The following is a 14,164-nucleotide window of genomic DNA, read 5'->3' on the forward strand; positions in this document are numbered from 1 at the left end:
CAGTAAGAAAAATGTGTGAGAAGAAAGAGCGCAGTGATCCAGGCAGAGACGAATCTTCGAATCCTCATGCTGGCATCCTCAGTTCATTTCTCTCTGTTATTTTCTAGCTTTAAATACTTTTCCTTCCCCCACCGCTCACATTTCCTTTTCATGGGAACTGAATTCTCGAATACCAGCTTCAGCAGGAATAGTGTTCTGCATTTTGAATTCGGGAAGTGACAAGTTTCCTGTACCAGAGAAAAATTTGTGCTTCAGAATATTATCTATATTATGTGCTTTGTACTTCCCGCTTAGCCTTCTCTTTCATTGTGCTGTGTTTTTTATCTGATATCAAATGGAATTCCTGAGTAGCACAATATGAATGAAGTATTATATTGGAGACACAATAGCCTACTGGCATCTCTGTATAAATATTTGTATAATATTAAAAATACAGCAATTTACCAGATGTCTTAAGGAAAAAGCTTTACAAGTATGTTCATGTAAGCTCATGAACTGCTTTTTAGAAATCCATTTTATCCCATAAAGATCACTAACTGACACTGTGAAACATAGCTTGTATCTGAAATGCCATCAGAAATTGAAGAATACTTGAAATATATTTATATTTGTGTTATAATGCTGAGTTTTATGTCCTTTTCCCCCCCGCCCTGTGTTGACATTTGCACTGCTGGTACAAAAGCGACAGTGTGTAAAACCGCTGATGCTTTAGTGTGAATCAGGGCATGGCGCCACTAGTGGTCACTGTACACTTCAGTCACCCACTCATGGTCACAAGACGGGGCAGGGGGGCGAGGTAGGAGGATGGCAGTTTCACTTAAGAATGTTATTGACAAAGCTGTAAAAATTATTAATTTTATTTAATCTTGACTCTTGAGCACTTGTCTCTTATTATTCTGTGTGGTGAAATGGGAAGTACCCCTAAGTACTTCTGCTGCTTATTCAAGTATTACAGTTGTCTCCAGGGAAAGAATTTGTGTGACTGAGTTGCTATGGAACATCATATTTACTTGAATTAGCAACTGTGAGGCAAATGGTTTCAGTTTCAGGGCACCGAGGTATTTTGCAGATATTTTCTCAAACGAAAATGAAGTGAGCCTGTCACTTCAAGGAAAACAACTGAAAGTATTTGTTGATGATGATAAATTCAAGCTTGCAAGAGAATTTAGAATTTTGGGGAATTTATGCCTATGACTGTAAGCTTGACAATTTCTTAATAAAGACATTCCTAATGAGTTGGCTACTGATATTAGCTAATGGGGTGTGGTTTTCCGATAATGTATAATGAAATGTGTCAATATTTCAAATATTTGCATAACTTTTAATCAATGTGAAAAAATTTGCAAAATCACACATGGATAAAAGATTCCTTCAAATTGCAAGATAGATCAATGGGTTTAATGGAATAAAGTACAAAAATTCACTGATATGGTTCCAGATTTCACATCACGACTAACTTTTAAGAAACTATCATTTATTTAGTTTTGGTTTTATTACAGAACAATATCCACAAATATCTGAAAATGTTATAGCAATGAAAACATCTTTCCCTTTTCCGACTATCATTGGAAATATGTTTCCAAACAACATATTACAACAAATTGAAACACGTACGAGAATTCAGCTATTATTTATTAACCTAGATGTTAAAGAAATTTGTAATCATATGAAACAGTATCACATTCTCACTAAGTTATTTTGAAAAAAGATCTATTTTTCATAAGAATATGTTACATATAGGTAACATAAAAAGGGGTTTTTATTGATTTTTAATAAATTTATAAATAAATTTATTGGAAAACAAATTAAATTTTTCTTATTTTTAGTTTCTAATATATTAAATATTGATCGATATAATATACATAAGCGAAAGCTCTTTGTGGTTCTCCATAATTTTTAAGAGCATAAAGGAGTCTTGAGACAAACATTTAAGAACCACCACCAAGAACAATGCCTGGTTCATAGCATAAATATCCTTGAATTTTTTTCTAATAGTTTGTTGTTAATACATATTTAAGTTGACAGATTAATATTAGCCCCATGATATGCATGTCTATTAATTTTTTTTCATGTTAAGGGAAGCAATTCCTACTCGAAAAGTTGGGTATCAATAGGTGTTGACGGAAGGCTGAGATCCAGAAGATTGGAGAGGTTACAAAACCTTCACTGAAACTATATTAAAGGATATATATAATATGTGATATGAGGGATGAATTGAGATGGTATTATTTAACTTAAAAATGTTTTTTTCTATGGCAATGGCTCCATTCCCACATCCTCCATTTTCCTCTCCACCCATTCCTTTAGGAACTCTTCAGGTCAAAATCACCTGTGACTGACCTCTGCGTTGTCAAGTCATGTATCTGTTTGTATGTTACTTGATTTCTCAGCACTGTTGAAGCAGCTGACCACTTCCTCTTTCTGGAAACCCTCTCTACTCTTGGCTTTTTCGATACCATGTACTCCTGGGTTTGCTCCTACCTTATTGGTTTCTTTGATTTCTCTTCTTTCGCTTTATCTCTAAATGTTGGAGTGCCCCAATGTTCTGTCCTGGGGCCTCTTGTCTTCTCCATCTGTATTCTCTCTCCAATGGGCTGGGGCCTGCTGTCTCCTCTCTTTAAATACACTTGCCCTCTATTACATCTTTGTGCTAGTGACCCTTAACTCTATCTTTAGCTCCACTCTCTCCTCAGGACCTCAGATTGGTACAGTTTACTCCCTACTTGAGATCTCACTATTGGTGTCCAATAGGCATCTCAAACTCAACATTGCCAGAACATACTCCAATTCTCACCCACTCCTCCTTCAGACTTCTTCCAATAAAACAGTATCATTATAAACCAGATGTTCAAGACAAACTCAAATGACAAGTCTTTTTCATTTATTAGGATTTCATTTTTCTTTCAGGAAGACACAACAAAACAACATTCTAAAGAATTTTGATGTGATAATATTGTTTTAAGTTCAAGAGGTAAAAGAAAAATATTCACCCTTAATTTTTACACTTATTTTCATGAAATGAGTATGCAATTTCCTGCAATAGTGTGACCCATGTTAAATTTTTCCTTTCTCAACCTTTACATATAGAATTTGCTCATCTCTCACTATAATAAATAGCCACATTTTTAAGATGACTATTTTATCTTTCTGAATATAGAATGTTTATAGGGCTAATAAGGTTTGCTGATTATAGAATACCATGAAATTCAGATTGGCATCAGATATATAGAATTAAAAGTATAGACTGTTAATATCTGTGGGACTTTTGAGAGACCTACTGTGTGTGCCTGACAAGTGAAGAAAGTGGGAAGGACAAAAATGAATTGAGAGAGACCATTGAGTACAGTGAAATTAGGAAATTAGCAGGTGCGTTCTGAGGTATCAGTGGCCCAGGTGGGCAGACAAGGGGAGAAGTGATTGCCGCCATCTCCTTGTTGTATCTTACTGAGCTTTCTTCTTTTTTTTTTAATTCCTTGGTAGCAAATTTGTGACTTTTTGTTTTGATTTCTTAAACTTTAATTAGTATATAACATTTGACATATTTTACCAAACACACAATAGGAGGAAAATAATATATAGAGCAAGTTAAAGAGTTCTGCTCTCTGAGCTGGGAAAGAGCAGCCATGACTAGTGTGGTATCTGGCATACATTGTACAGAATCATGTTTGGGGAATGCTGGCGAGTGAGTGCACGCTGCACACCTGACAGCTGAAGGTACCTGGAGGGGCCCCTGCGAGCCTCATTGCTTCCAAATGTGACTTAGTCTCTCTTAATGGGTTCACCTGTCTGTGCATCTCCCCAGGCTTCAGAGATCATTAAGACCTGTTTTCTCCCAAACTGTGCTTTTCATTGTCAGGGGGGAGAGGAGGGTCCTCTGGTGTGGTATTAGCAATCCCAAGCGGCTAAATGAGAGGATATTGTACCTCTAGAGAGTTTGACAAGAGTTGAAAGTCAAGGTGAAATAATAAACTCATTTATTTTTCACTCAGACTCATTTGTTTCTCAAAGCCTGTTTTTTCAGACGTTGGAAGAATAAAGGAATGGTCGTAAAAAATGTGGTCTGTAGAGCAACTGCATCAGAATGCCGATCTGCATTCAAGGGAGCTTGCTTAAAATGCAGATTTCTGAGTCCTAAATCAATCTGCTGAAACAGACCTTCTGGGGATAAGCCAAGGAATCTGCATTTGGAAGAAACTTTCCAAGTCTTATTTACAATAAAAAGTTTGAGAACCACTGGCATTAAAAGCTATTTTCCAGTACTTATTTTCAATATATTTGTATTAGAATGAAGATGATCTAATTCTGATGAAATTCTGGACCGGTGAGAATGACTGAATGCAGAGATAAACAGCGTGTTAATCCCCTCACATGGTTTTATGACTAGGGCATTCAAGCTTTTCTGATCGACATGAGAAAGATTGAAGGCCCTAATCACTAAAGTCTGGAAGGGCTCCACAGATACTGGCTGTTAATGGAGGATTCTGAAAATGTTATTGGTTAAGGAAGACTTACACATTTTGTAAAAAATGTCAACCAGTTTTTATAAGTTGGCGCTCTCAACAAACTATCCAAAGTCTGTCTTCATTGTTGTGTAAAATGAGGCTCTTGGGAAAAAATAGATGCTTGGTCAGAAATGCTAGTAAGTCCCAGGTTTTCTTTCGTTTACAGTTAAGGAAAAAGTTCCATATTGTTAGAGGATAAGAAGATAAAGTCAGATAAAGATATAGTTTACTTTATTAGTTTGTATTTCCCCTTCTAACTCATATTTAACTCATTTTTACTACCTCCTTACTTTAAATTAATTGGTTTCAGAATGTGGCTGAGTTCAGTTTATGAAGAAAAGATGTATAAATCAAGGCTTGAAGTTGAAGCTTTCCTTGCATGAGAGCTTACCTGTTTACTATGTGGTCAACATTGAAATGTAAACTAGTCAACTAAACCACCCATGTTATTTTAAGACTAAATGGAAAGGGCTAAAGAGCATTTTTGGTATGAGTATGTGGAAAAATATTCAAGAAAGACAAAACTAAAATTAAACAAACTAATAATAATTAAAATGGGCAGTTAAAGTCAGAAAATCCAAAACCTGTGTTTCCATTGCCAATTAAATGTAATTTTAGAAAATAGTTCAAAAAATTGTATCAGGGTTTTTAAATAAAAATTTAAGGTAACATCCAATATGATCTTATTCATTTTCTTTAATTCAGCTGAATTCTTATATTCTGATGTAGCTTTGCAGTTATAGAATACGAAACAAGAATTGGGTGAATTGGAAATAAAGATGGTGCTGAAGCTAAAGTTACGAGTAAGAGCTTGTGGCTCATTTGTTTTTTTCTTTCAAATAGTTTTGTTTTCTTTTTACAAAAGTTATAATAAGCTCACAGTCAAAAAGTCTAAAAATAAGGAAGTGTACAAAGATCGCTTTCCTACTACCTGGAAGTTAACTACTGCTTGCATTTTGGTATATGTTATATGTTTTTTCTCAGGATGCATGCATGCTGACATTGTACATGTATATATAAGTATATATACTTGTATGTAGTATATATGTATGTGTGTACAAATATGTATATACATATTAAGTATGCCACTTTGTAAATTTTTTAACCAAAAGAACCTTACAGAGAACTGTTTTATACACACATATGTATATATAATTTTATACATATAACATTGTATAACATAATACATATAATTTTCTAACATTCCATTTATTATACTTTTGCAATGTGTTTAAAAATTTGAATGTGTGAAAATATATTAAATGATTCCCTTATTGGTGTCCATTTATGTTATTTCTGATGTTTCCGCTTTTGTAATCAATACACTGAAACCCCTTGTCTGACTATTTTCTTAGGATATTTATCTAGAGAGTCGAATTTGCTGAGTTAAAGGCAATTGCCCATTTAAAAACTTGACATACGTTGTCAGGCTGTCCTCAGAAATGTTGTGCCATTTTACACTCTTACTAGCAATTTCTTGAGGGTGATAATCTTGGAACATCATGACCAATCCTGAGTTTTGTTAATCTTCTAAATATTTATTATGCCAGAAATAGGTACATTAATTTGATAGTGTCCAGAAATTCTCTAGAGCTTCTCTGTGCTCTGGGGAGTTGGTGCGTGCTCCGTTACACCCTGACTTGGCAGGTAGTAGGTAGAGTCCTTAAGGTACACAGGGAAAGAATGGTCTTACCTGGGCATTAAATGGTTACTAGACAATAATTTTGAAGGCACAGGTTAACTTTGCTGGATGGAAAATCTCTTCTCCTTTCCCTTCTAAACTTTCTCTTTTAAGGTCCAATATACATAACTCTCTCTACTTTTTTTTTTCCTTTTCAAAAATAATAGCTTATTTAGCCGTGGGTCAAAGCTTAACCATCATCAAGATAAGTCCGGATCTTTGAAATGCTGATAAACTTACTTGTCTACCATAGAGCTACACAGAACCCTGAGCTGATCTCAGCAGTATAAATTCTGGCTTCCTAAAACTTGGGGGAGAAGGTAGACAAAGGGAAGGGATAGCCTTCCATTTCTTCTTGAGGAGCCACTTTTCTTCCTCTCCCTCCCTCTCTCAATCTCTCTCTGTTCTAAAGAGGGTAATTCAGCATTTCTGGTCCTTTTGTTTTTCCTTAGCAATGCCATTTATTTTTAATTGGACTTTGGTCTTTTGTGCTTCACAAGACTTAGAAGTTTAGGAAACAGCTGACTCCAAATGTTTGCCCCAGAACTTTGGGTCTCCAATGGATAAATTTAATTCATATACATGATCCCTTGTGGCCCTGACCCAAAACTATAATGGAAATATAATTCCCAGGTAGGAGCAGCAGTGCATAAGGAGTCCCACTTTTACAGTAAAACTATTATATTTGACAATTATTGGATTTTTAAACTTTGGTTCCTTGTAAAAAAAATTTAATTTAAGTTGGATCAACATAGTTATTTTATTAACCTAATGCAATCTTTATAACATCTTTTCTTGTTCCATGCAGGCATTCTTACACCGGATGAATCAGTGGGCAGCATCAAAAGTTGACAAAAATGTCACAGAGGAAACAGTGAAGGTGAGGAGGCACAGTCGGCCATCAGCCCAAACACAAGTTTTCCCTAGATAAAGTTTCATCTGTAGGATGTTTCTGCAGTCCCAGTATAAGTTCTTGTGCCATTCACTTGTGTGGGTGAAAATTAGAAAAAGAAAAACCAGAGTTTGGAAAAAGCAATGGGGATTAAGAGGATAGACTAGAAGACATAGAAAAGACAAATGTATTTGAAAAGGAAAAAAAAAAATGAAAAACTGAAATCATAAAATAAAGATAATTTACTAGTGAAAAAAAGACAGTAGAGAATTTATTTTTTGCCAATGCCTTCAGAAAGTTTGAAAAGAGAAAGAAAAATAAACCAAAGACCAAGACCCTTAACGTCTGTGAGCTATGTGTGAGGGAACTGAGCTATGTGTAAGGCAATGGCTAGGGGTGGCCCAGAAAGCTAGGACAGGAGCACGTGCAGCTTCCAGTCTCTCATCACTAAAGAACCAATGATTTGGATGGTCCGTAGGTGCAGAAAAGAAAGTCTGCATAATATCTGCAACTCAGAAACAAATGTATAAGCATTTCTTTTTAAACTGCAGGGAAGGGTGATTTTGAAGAGCTCTGGGGAAAAGGGGGATAGTAAATGAAAATGAATTTTGCTTTAGTCAGTTTTACTCATTTAGGTTGCATAAATCATCATTAATACTTATTTTTGATGATGATCTGCTATTTTACTTCACTGAAAATAAAACATTTCCAAGGAATTTATGGGCTCTCCTTACTTTATTTCCCTGTAAGTTAAATACTAACTTTTAAATTTTCCTACCATTTAGTTTACATGCTTTTGGTTGCAAAAGATGCCTATTACTCAAATTGACTTGAAGATACTTTGGCTCTCATATTAGGAGCTCCAGACAGAATAGGTTCAGGACTGGTGTCTTAGGGAGGTTAATAAGATTGCCAGTTTCTCTCTAGCTCTTCCCTCTTCTATTCAGTTTATCAGCTCTGTCCCTGGACTGGCTCTTCCCACAACTGCAAAATGACCCAGGAACTGTCCAAACAAAGCACATTTCCAGAGGTGAAAAATGCTGTCCATTCCAGGGTTCCTGTTCTTAGGATCAAAAACTTTACCAACCAATATGCCTGCCCAGTTTTACCTGCAGCCCATTCTTGTTAATGGGGTGGGACCACCATGCTTGGATTCAATCACTCAGGCTTTCTTGAGAGCCAAGAATAGGTCCTGGTTCCCAAAGCTGTGTGGGAGTAGAGAGGATGTCCAGACAAAATTGGTACTCTGCCCACTGGGGGGGAGGAAGGGATGGATGTGGGATAGCTCGCTATACTTGCATAAATTTCTTTTCTTAATTGCTTCACTCTTGCACTTACTTACACATTCATTTGTTTACAGATACTGTTCTCAAACATTGAAGATATCCTTGCAGTACATAAGGAATTCTTAAAAGTTGTGGAAGAATGCTTACATCCTGAACCTAGTGCTCAGCAAGAAGTGGGAACCTGCTTTCTTCACTTTGTAGGATACATTTCTGTTTATTTTAAAAGCTCTTTCCGCCTGCATTTGAGGGTTTAGCTTTTGGCCTAGTGGGATGTGGGAATTCAGAATTAGAGGTTAAATCTGACACCAAAAGTTTGGGGTCTTTTAAGGCCAATGAAATCTTTCACTTGGACCCAGAAAAGGGGAGAGTGCCTCACATCATCCATTTTATTCAGCAAAGAATAAACAGCCTTTTCTTTTTCCCAACAAGTTAGTTCTTCGCATCCTCTGTAGCTTTGAATTCTAATGAATATTCAGGCTGCTCATAATGAATGGATTTTTATGTTTCTCTCAAACATAGAGCATTTCTCTTTTGGGGCAGAAAATTCTTATTTTTTTAATGGCATGAGGAATCTCTAATTAGTCAAAACCTTGTTAATCAATTGGTGACAAACCTGGAGGTGAGCAAATCCGGTCACCATAGGCTCATATATGTCTGTGTCTGAATTCCCTCAAGGATGGTTTCTCAGAAGGGTGTGCTGAGCCGTGCAGAAGAATAAGTCAGTACTTATCTACTTCACATTATACCTCTTGCTTGCATGGTCATTTTTATCCCTGTGTACCCAATAGATGAAAAAAATTATGCAATTGATTTGCAAAGTGAAAAGCCACCTGTCTGGTGAATGTTGTTTACAGAACTAAAAAATAATTATCTAGAAAAGTGCTATTTATACCATTCCACTGATGCTAATTTTCAGAATAATAATTTGAATCCATATTTATCAAAAATGTGATAGCCCTGGCCAGTGTGACTCACTTGGTTGGAGCATTGTCCAATTAATCAAGAAGGGTCACAGGTTCGATTCTTGGTCAGAGGACATATCTAGGTTGCGGTTCAGTCCCCAGTTGAGGCACATGGGAGAGGCAACTGATTGATGTTTCTCTCTCACATCGATGTTTCTCTTCCTCTCTCATTCTTTTCCCTTCTCTCTAAAATCAATAAGCATGTTCTTGGGTGAGGATTAAAATATGCTATCTAATTAATGTTTTATTAAATATATGTAAGAGTATTTTGTCATCAAAATCAATTTTTATTTTGTGTTTAGTCTTATATAAATGTAACTGACTCCATGTGGTTCATTTTTTTTTTAAAGATTTTATTTATTTTTAAAGAGAAGAAAGGAGGGAGAGGGAGAGAAACATCAATGTGTGGTTGCCTCTCCTGTGCCCCCTGCTGGGGACCTGGCCCACAACCCAGACATGTGCCCTGGTGGGGAATCAAACCCACAACCGTTTGGTTTTCAGGCCAGCACTCAATCCATGAGCCACACCAGCCAGGGCCAGTTTCTAAATCTATATCTCTATATGCAGTGAGCAGCCTCTGTATATGTTATTTTTGTAATGAGAAAATATTTCATAAAGATAATATATTAAAAGGAGAGGCTCCTTGGGTGGAGGCAGATGACCTGTGCTTTCCTTGGGTACATCTGGGAGCCAGGAATGTGTGCGTCCGCTTAACCCAGACTGCTCGCTTTCAGGAGAGAATTCTAGTGTTCTGCCAGCTGGAGTGGTTGCCGTCACAGTTCAGGGCTGCACTTGGGAATCTTCCCCCCTGACATCCATTTCCTCTGTAACACACTATCAATCTGTCATCCATGAATTTAGCTAAACTATTTCTTAAGTTCATTTTATTGTGGTTCATACCATCTCTTAAAATAAGTAATTCAGTACATTTCCTACTGACCATATAACATAGCACTCCATGTCTCTAAATTCATGTCTTTAAAATTTCAGGGGACACAGTTCTGTTCTAATATTTGACCAATACATTTTCTGCCTTCCTCTTTGATTGGTATTGCTCTGATAGATATTGATCATAGCCATTTAGAGAAAATCTCACAGATGGAGGAAAACTTAAAAATCATGATGGCGATGCCCTGGCTGGTGTGGCTCAGTGGACTGAGTGGCGGCTTGCAAACCAAAAGGTCGCTGGTTGGATTCCCAGTCAGGGCACATGCCTGGGTTGTGGGCCAGGTCCCCAGCTGGGGGTGTGTGAGAGGAAACTGATCAATGTATCTCTTGCACATTGAGTTTCTCTCCCTCTCCTTCTCCCTCCCTTCTCCTCTCTAAAAATAAATAAATAAAATCTTAAAAGAAAAGATCACCATAGTGAAATTCCTCCTGTTTTGAAAGTATCCAGTCTACAGTGTCTGTGGAAATTGTTTATTTTGTTTTTACTTGATCACTTTTAGAGACAGCTCTAATTGTTAGAAAATCTTTATGTTAATCCTGAATCTGCCAATCACTCTCCATCACTCCTTTGCAGTTTCCACGTATTGTTGTTCTCAGTTTTGTATTTTGGAGTTATATAAAGTTGTAAAGTCCTTACAATATGACAGCTATTTAAATGTAGCTATCATTTTCTTATTTTTATATACTAACACTATATCTTTCTGAAATGACCCCACACATGTAGTGACTTCCTTACCTTATTCACTTGTTGCTGTTTAATCTCCTGTTTGTTAGTGTTTGCCTTAAACACATGGCCCAGCTCGGTGCCTGTGAACTGCAGAGCACTGTGTTTCTGGAGTTGTGTATAGACCGGCATACACATTTCCCTTTACCTAAAATATTTTCTGCCTTCTCCCTGCCTAGGAATCATGGATCCCACTCTCGACCTTGCTCTGATGTTATGTCCCATTTAAAACTGTATCTGAATGCTCTCAGCAAAGCTAAGGACTTTCTTTTCTGAAAGTCACTTCTACTTTGTTCATTTACTTATTACTGCACACATCATATTGGATTATAGTTAATGTGTGTAGCTTCTTTCCAAGGCTATTATTTGTGGATCAGGGAAAAGAAATGCATTTATACATACATACAGTATAGCTCTTAAAATATAGTTAACACTTAAAACAGTTGGTTCATAAACATCACACAGGTTAATATTTCAAAATGGCTAATAAAATGACTAACTCACTCTTACTTGAATTTGCAGAAAGACAAGTTCCGTATCTATGATGAATATTGCAGTAACCATGAGAAGGCACAAAAATTGCTTCTTGAACTTAACAAAATTAGAACCATCCGGACATTTCTTTTGGTAAGAATATTCATGTGTTAGCCTACGCTGCTATTTGTTGATAGGCTCACCAAGCGCTGAGGAATAGCATCAGCGTGGTGTAGAAACTGTGGACAGCTTGTCTAACGTATCTAGTCTAAGAAGCTGGAGTCCTTTGATAAATGTAGGAAGTGAGAGCTGGGAGGGGCCAGCACGTGGGGACACACTGGTAACGCCTTCTCCGGGTTGAACCATATTGTTTGTGAATCCCATAGGTTCCTAGTGAGCAAATGTGCGGAGTGGAATAACCATCCCCATAATCAAGTTTTAGACTTTTTTCATTACCCCCAAAGGTCCTTCATGCCTGTTTATAGCCCATCTCCACTCCCACCATCAGCTCCAGACAGTCATTGATTTGCTTTCTGTCTCTGTAGATTTGTCTTTTCTGAAGGTTTTATATCAATGAAGTCACACAATGTAAACTTTTTAATGCCTGGCTTCTTTTACTGAGAAAGGTTTTTGAGGTTCATCCTTGTTATAGTATGTGTCTATATTCCATTCATATTTATTGCTGACTACTATTCCATTGGATGGCTATACCATTTTTATTTATGCGTTGCCAGTTATGAACATTGGGTCCACAGGTGACTATGATGATGGTGGACCTTAATGATACTACATGTGAAAGCTCATTTCAGAGAAAGAGATCTGTTAGTGTAGAAAAGTCAGGAAATGTCCAATTTGGGCTATTATAAATAATGCTTTTATGAATACTTACATATTGTACAAATCTTTGTTTGGACATGTATTTTCATTCTCTTCAGCAGATACTAAGAGGTGAATTGCTGGGTTATGTAGTATGTTTATGTTTAACTTTTTAAGAAACTATCCAGGTCACCGTGCCATACCCACAAGCAGGGTATGAGGACCACAGTGTCTCCCTATCTTTGCCAACACATGGTATTATAAGTCCCAATTAGAGCCATGCCAGTGGGCGTGTAGTTGTATCTCAAGGTGATTTTTGTTTGCATTTCTCTAACAACCAATAATATTAAGCATGATTTCATATGTTTATTAGCCATTCATATATTCTCTTCGGTGAAATGTTTTTTCATATCTTTTGCCCATTTTAAATCGCAGTGTTTATCTTATATTGAGCTGTAACTTTGTTTTGGATATAGTTCCTATTTCAGACATAATTTGCAAATATTTCCTCCCAGTTGGTTTGTCTGTTCATTTTAAAATATTGTCTTTTGAAGATCAAATGTCTTAAATTTTGTTGAAGTCTAATTTATTAAATTTTTTCCATTATGGCTGTTCTTTTGTTGTCATATTTAAGATATCTGTATTCATCTTATACTTATTTTGATAAATGTATTTCTAAGTACATTACTCTTTGATGGTATTGTGATAGGAATTATCTTAATTTCATTTTTTGGATTATTCATTGCTAGAATATAGAACTTTATTGACTTTTGTATATTCTTTTATCTTGTATATTCTAAATTCTTCTATGCTATGATTTAAATTCATGTATTAATTCTAGAAGATTTTGAGGAATCTTTAGGATATTTTACATATAAGATCATGTCATTTGGGAATAAAGACAATTTTACTTCCTCCTCTTCAAGGTGGATGTCTTCTTTTTTTTTCTTGCATAGAAATGGTAAGAACAGACACTCCTGCCTTGTTTCTCATCTTTGGGGGATATCATTCAGTTTTTCATCATTAAGCATGATGTTTTCTATAGGTTTTTTTGTAGATGTTCTTTATTGGGTGGGGTTGAGGAAGTTCGGTTATATTCATGGTTTGTTGAGAGTCTTTAAGATCTTTTTATCTTTTCTAATTATAAGTATTTAAAACTTTGAGTTTTGCCTTATATGTCGCTTTAATTGCATTCCATACATTTTGACATGTGTTTTCATTTTCATTCAGTTTTTAAAAATGTCTAGTTTCCTTTATAATTTCTTTGATCCATTGTTTATTTACAAGTTTGTCTTGGGAGGCAATTCTCCATGGGTGTCATGTTTCTGAACACTTTCTGTCCAGAGTAACTGACTGCCTTTGTTCAACCTATCTTTTAAATAATGTTTATATCACAGACAGCCTCAGAGATACATTGTTTTCCTTTTCTGAAATGGGTAGGCATGCATGCTGTCTTTATAGAAGATCCATGTTCCCTAATATCAGGTCTCCTCTCCTATTGTTCATGTGCATGTGTCACCTGGTCTTCTCTGTGTTGTAACATGGAAATTGGGGCTTGGGAAACTGGCCCCAAATAATGATACTCTGGCTTCTGCTATTGCTTTGAGGAGAAAATAAAAACTGTACCATATCCTCAGTCAAGTTACATCACTAGTCAATGGCAGAGCATACATGGAACCGGCTGTCGTTAGGCCTGTTCTTCTACAAAACAACACTACCTCCTTTTATAAGGAGGATGCATCTATGCATCTGTCTATTATTTACCCATCCGTCAATCCATCCACCCATCCACCCACCCATCCATCCGTCCATCCACCCACCCACCCAGCAACCTACCCCACCATTCTACCTGTTCTGTCCGTGTATTCCATCTACCCCT

At 36.4% G+C, this 14,164-nt stretch overlaps 1 protein-coding gene across 1 annotated transcript in view; it reads left to right on the plus strand.

Moving 5' to 3' along the window:
* The window catches only part of PREX2 (phosphatidylinositol-3,4,5-trisphosphate dependent Rac exchange factor 2), a 228,740-nt gene that overhangs the window by 52,142 nt on the left and 162,434 nt on the right, over positions 1-14,164 (plus strand). Inside the window, exons 2-4 of the mRNA XM_054590233.1 lie at positions 6,992-7,063; positions 8,436-8,558; positions 11,518-11,622. Of these exons, the coding sequence (XP_054446208.1) occupies positions 6,992-7,063; positions 8,436-8,558; positions 11,518-11,622 (300 nt within the window). The remainder of the gene's footprint in view (positions 1-6,991; positions 7,064-8,435; positions 8,559-11,517; positions 11,623-14,164) is intronic.

The sequence above is a fragment of the Pteronotus mesoamericanus genome, unplaced genomic scaffold (genome assembly GCF_021234165.1).
Source record: "Pteronotus mesoamericanus isolate MK-2021 breed Mesoamerican mustached bat unplaced genomic scaffold, CSHL_Meso_final scaffold_174, whole genome shotgun sequence".
Taxonomy (NCBI): domain Eukaryota; kingdom Metazoa; phylum Chordata; class Mammalia; order Chiroptera; family Mormoopidae; genus Pteronotus; species Pteronotus mesoamericanus.